Raw genomic sequence first — 5,178 nt, 5'->3', positions numbered from 1 at the left:
CTCACACCTGTAGTCCCAGCACTTTGGGAGGCCAAGGCAGGCGGATCACGAGGTCAAGAGATCGAGACCATCCTGGCCAACATGGTAAAACCCCGCCTCTACTAAAAATACAAAAATTAACTGGGTGTGGTGGCGTGCAGTTGTAGTCCCAGCTACTTGGGAGGCTGAAGCAGGAGAATCGCTTGAAGCTGGGAGGCATAGGTTGCAGAGAGCCAAGATCGTGCCACTGCACTCCAGCCTGGCCACACACAGACTCCATCTCAAAAAAAACAAACAAAAAAAACCTCAAAAAACGACCTGGCACAGTGGCTCATGCCTGTAATCCTAGCACTTCAGGAGGCCAAGGTTGGTGGATTGCCTGAGCTCAGGAGTTTGAGACCAGCCTGGGCAAGATGGCGAAACCCTGTCTCTACTAAAAATACAAAAAATTAGCCAGGCATAGTGGCACATGCCTGTAGTCCCAGCTACTTGGAGGCTGAGGCACAAGAACTGCTTGAACCTGGGAGGTTACGGTGAGCTGAGATTGTGCCACTGCACTCCAGCCTGGTCAACAGAGTGAGACTCTGTCTCCACACAAAAAAAAAACAAGTCAAAAAACAACAGATGCTTAGCAAGGCTGCAGAGAAAAGGGAACACATATACATTGCTGGTGGGAATGTAAATTAGTTCAGCCAGTGTAGAAAGCAGTTTGGAGATTTCTCAAAGAACTTGGAACTACCAATCAGCCGAGTAATCTCATTAGGGTATATATCCAAAAGAAAACAAATCTGTCTACCAAACACACACATGCACTTGCATGTTCTTTGCAGGACTATTCACAATAGCAAGGACACAGAATCAACATAGGTGCCCATCAATAGTGAATTGGATAAAGAAAATGTGGTACATATACACCATGGAATACCATGCAGCCATAAAAAAGAATGAAATCATATCCTTTTCAGCAACATGAATGCAGCTGGAGGCCATTATTCTAAGGGAATTAATGTAGGAACAGAAAACCAAATACCACATTTTCACTTATAAGTGGGAGCTAAACACTGGGTACTTATGGATATAAAGATGGCACAATGGAAACTGAGGACTTCTTGGGGGGAGGGTGGGCAAGGGTCAAGGGGCAAGAGTTGAATAACTGTTGGGTTATATGTTCAGTACCTGGGCGATGGACTCATTTGCACCCCAAACCTCAGCATCATGCAATATTCCCAGGTTACCTGCACATGTAGCCCCTGAATCTAAAAAAAAGTTAAAGAAAAAAAAAGGAGTGCCCTAAAACTCACGTGAATTTGGAAAAAAATAAATATAGGTTTAGCCATGTTCAAATATTAGTTTTATTTAACAAAAAAAATGATGAATTCAAATATATGTGTATAACTGTAAGTAAGAAGCAATAAGCCAAAATATTAACTGTGGTTGTCTCTGGGAAATGAAATTTTGATTTTTTCTATATCTTTTTGTGCCTTTGTAAATTTCCACAATGGGCACATATCATTTAAATAATCATAAAAACAGTATTCATTATATAAAAAATTAATAAATAGATTAGTTAAGTACAGACAGAGAGTTACGTACTAGGTTAACAGCTTTGCCTGTTAGACTTTACAACTGCTTGTTTAACAATGGAACACAGTAATCAAAGAATACCCAGAAAGCTTAGGGTGGGAATGCTTTTAGACACTATTGAATACACCCACACTTTTGCACCTGCAGTTTTACAAGCTCAAATTAGAAAACCTATCATGTCAATAAAAATAAAAATATTGGAGGGAGCGCCCTTCCAGGAGAGGGGGTGGCTGCAGTAGTGAGAGGCTGGTGCTGCGGCTCTTTCCCTGCAGTTCTGCCGAGGAAGCGTGCATCCCTGGCGCTTCCTTCTTCTCTTTGGGCGTTGAGCTTGGGATGTGGTAATGCCAGCCACACTTCTCAGAGCCGTGGCCAGATCTCATCGTATATTATCAAAAGCACATCAGTGCAGAAGAATTGGTCATCTTATGTTTTAATGTTATGGTTTTAATGTTAAAACCACTTAAGGAATTTGAAAATACCACATGCAGCACACTGACAATATGTCAAAACTTGGATTTGTTCCTTCCTGATAAAACAGCTGGTGGTTTGAATAAATCTCAGATCCTCGAAATGAACCAAAAAAAAAAAAAAAAAAGATCAAATACTAGCATGCTCTCTCCATTAAATGCTGCTCGTTGCCAAGATGAAAAGGCACACCTTCCAACCAGGAAATCCTTTGGTACTCACAGGAGAGTGACCCACAAACCAAATCTATTGGGTTCTAAATGGTTTATTAAAATATTAAAGAGGCATTTCTTATCTATATCAATGGAAACATTTGTTCCAAAACAAGACTTTCCACAGATCAAGAGACCACTAAAAGCACCCAGGACCAGGCAGCCATCCAGGACCAACCTTCCAGTTCTGTCTGTGAACCAGGTAAAGTGCAGGTGGCCGTGGCTCTTGTGCTTAGTGATCATTGCCCACGCTAAACCAGTGTGCGTTGCACCCCAGCCTTACCACCAACATAAGAGAAATGGCAGTCAACTCAGACTTATTCATCAAGATCTTTGAAGCCTAATAAATATTCAAAGGGATTCAAAATCTTAATTTTTAAGAATTAATGATACATATAAAAACAAAATACAGGCAATAAAACATGAAAATATGGTTTATAAAAGATTTAGCTATTGGTCTAAGGAAACTGAAAAAGAGGACTAGTATTAAGTCCAGTCTAAGAATGGAACTGTAAAAACAAAACAAAACAGAACAAAAAACCCATTAGAAAAAAAACAAGCTAGAAATTCTTCATCAAATTAAAAAAAAAATTGTAACTCTGCAGACAGATAAGCCTTTATTAGCCTGTGGCAACTGTGCATGGGGCAGTGAAATGACACACTAGGGTAGGCTCCAAAAGCAGCAGGGGAAGAGGGCCTTGCTTTTTTGTCTTCTTAAGGTTTAAGGGGATATTTTTTATTCATCCTTAAGGGGTTGATGGGAATTTTTCTGCTACAATTTGCATTTCTCCTTTAATAACAATTTAAGGTTCAAAATCAAGCCCTTGGTAACCTTTGTATCTTGCATAATACCTAGAACTGTGCCTTGTACTTAAATGTTTATTAAATTGGAAAGGATCAAAAAGAGGCAAGAGGATCTTTAATGTCGATAGTCATCAACATTAAAGATATTTTAAACTTGATGAAGACTTCTGAATCTGTCAGAAAACAGGTTAGAATGTCTGTCTTCAAGTCTTGATTCTGAAACGTAACCCCTGAGCCTGTTTAATTTTGGCTGTGTTTTTATTAAGGTATAGCTGGCACCCCTTGGAAAGGTATACATACCTTTACTCATCCTCAGATCCTGAAGCTAGGAATTAACAAACGGTCTTTGTGTTGGATTCTGGAATGGTTTCAATTCGTGTATGGTTTCTGTGAACCCAGGATGTGAGGGATGGATGCGTTGTGCAGGTACTGTTCCCCCTTTCCTTTTGCTGGAGCTTTGGGGTAACCTGGGAAATTCAGTATTTAAGTGTCCAAGATGACATTAAGTGTAAAAACCTGAATTCATGGCAGATCCAAAAAAGAGAAAGCTCAACTAATTTTGTTCTTTTGTTACATCTAGCAGCACAGTGCATCAGGTTTCTTAGGAAGGAACTGATACAGCCAGAGAATTCCCTAGGCTCTGTTTCTTTGGGCCATCCTTAGACTTGGAAGCAATTTTCCTGAATACCATTTCTTATTTTTCTTTAGGATTTTTTTTTCTACTTCCTTCCAGGAAAGGATTTGAAGTAATTTTCTTTCTTTTTTTTTTTTTTTTTTTTTTTGCATTCAAAATCTTTTTAATAAGAAGGTAGGATCCAGGGTTAGTTTTTGTAGCCTCAGCTGGCCCGTCGGCCTCTGGCACGCTCGAAATTCCGGCCCTTGGAGCGGACGTAGGGTTTGGTGTGGCTGTGCGGGGTTCCTGGGGCCTTGCCGAAATGCCGGCACACCTCTCGGCCCTTGCGAGGACCGGAGAGCAGGACAGTGCCGCAGCCCTTGGGGGAGTCCAGGGCCAGCTGGTCGAAAGTGAGGATCTTGCCCCCTGCCCTGAGGATGCGGCTACGGGCCCGGCTGGTCACGCGTAGTGCACGTACCTTCAGTTTGGGCACCTCCTGATCCCGCACGTCATCCATTATGGTCCCCACAACCACGGCCGTTTTGTTTTCCCGGCCAGGAAGCTTCATCTTCCGGACCATCCGGGAAAGGGACAGAGGCGGCCGGTTGGTGCGACTCATAAACAACCTGTTCAACACAACCTGGTTGAACGTGGAGTTGGTTCTTCTGGCCAGAAACCTGTACAACTTGACCAACAGCCTCAGGTAGATATCCTGGCTCTTGGGCTCCTTGCGCCGAACTTTTCGGTCGTTGTTGTGGCGGATGTCGACTCCCATGATGGCGCCTCCTGCTCGGCCAGGTCCGGAAAGAGTTGGAGTAATTTTCAACATTCAACATAGTTTCAAATGAGATAATAAATACTGTCACATATTAGTCAAAGCAAATAGTTGACATGAACAGAGAAATAAAGTTATAAAGTACCTGAAATGAATAATCTAGTTGAACGTTTTGTTTTGAGAGGCCCAGTAATTAAAAGAGGAAATCCTCCTGGGAATTATTGTTTGCTGTTTATTGTTGTGGGGGACGTCAGAGTAAAAACATAAAAATATCTTAAGAGAAGTAACTTTTTCAGGCATTGAAATTAAGGAGTCAGTTACTTCATGGGTCCTGTTATAGAAGACATTGAATAACACGATAGACAATGACTTCAGTTGGAGTTTGGCAAAAAGAAGCCTATGCTGTCTTTCTGAAAGCACGGGAAAATAATAGAAAATCATATGTTTCTGGCTGGGTGGTGGCTCACGCCTGTAATCCCAACACTTTGGGAGGCTGAGGCAGATTACTTGAGGTCAGGAGTTCAAGACTAGCCTGGCCAACATGGTGAAACCCTATCTCCACAAAAATACAAAAATTAGCCAGGCGTGGTGGTGGCGTGTGCCTGTAATCCCAGCTGTTTGGGAGGCTGAGGCAGGAGAATCTCTTGAACCCAGGAGGCGGAGGTTGCAGTGAGCCAAGATCATGCCACTGCACTCCAACCTGGGTGACAGAGCGAGACTCTGTCAAAGAAGGAGAAGGAGGAGAA

General features: G+C 42.2%; 1 protein-coding gene and 1 pseudogene across 1 annotated transcript; one reads left to right on the top strand and one right to left on the bottom strand.

Annotated features, from left to right (window-relative positions):
* Window positions 1-1,904: 1,904 nt before the first annotated feature.
* On the top strand, window positions 1,905-2,577 carry LOC115835459 (annotated as a pseudogene).
* Window positions 2,578-3,831: 1,254 nt separating this feature from the next.
* Window positions 3,832-4,463, bottom strand: LOC100587519 (60S ribosomal protein L18). The gene has a single exon (XM_030809819.1). The coding sequence runs from the start codon at window positions 4,430-4,432 to the stop codon at window positions 3,881-3,883; it is 552 nt and encodes a 183-aa protein (XP_030665679.1). The 5' UTR covers window positions 4,433-4,463; the 3' UTR covers window positions 3,832-3,880.
* Window positions 4,464-5,178: the final 715 nt, after the last annotated feature.

This window comes from Nomascus leucogenys, chromosome 1a, assembly GCF_006542625.1.
Source record: "Nomascus leucogenys isolate Asia chromosome 1a, Asia_NLE_v1, whole genome shotgun sequence".
Taxonomy (NCBI): domain Eukaryota; kingdom Metazoa; phylum Chordata; class Mammalia; order Primates; family Hylobatidae; genus Nomascus; species Nomascus leucogenys.
The sequence above is the reverse complement of the archived record's forward strand: the minus strand, read 5'-3'. Positions and strand labels throughout refer to the sequence as shown.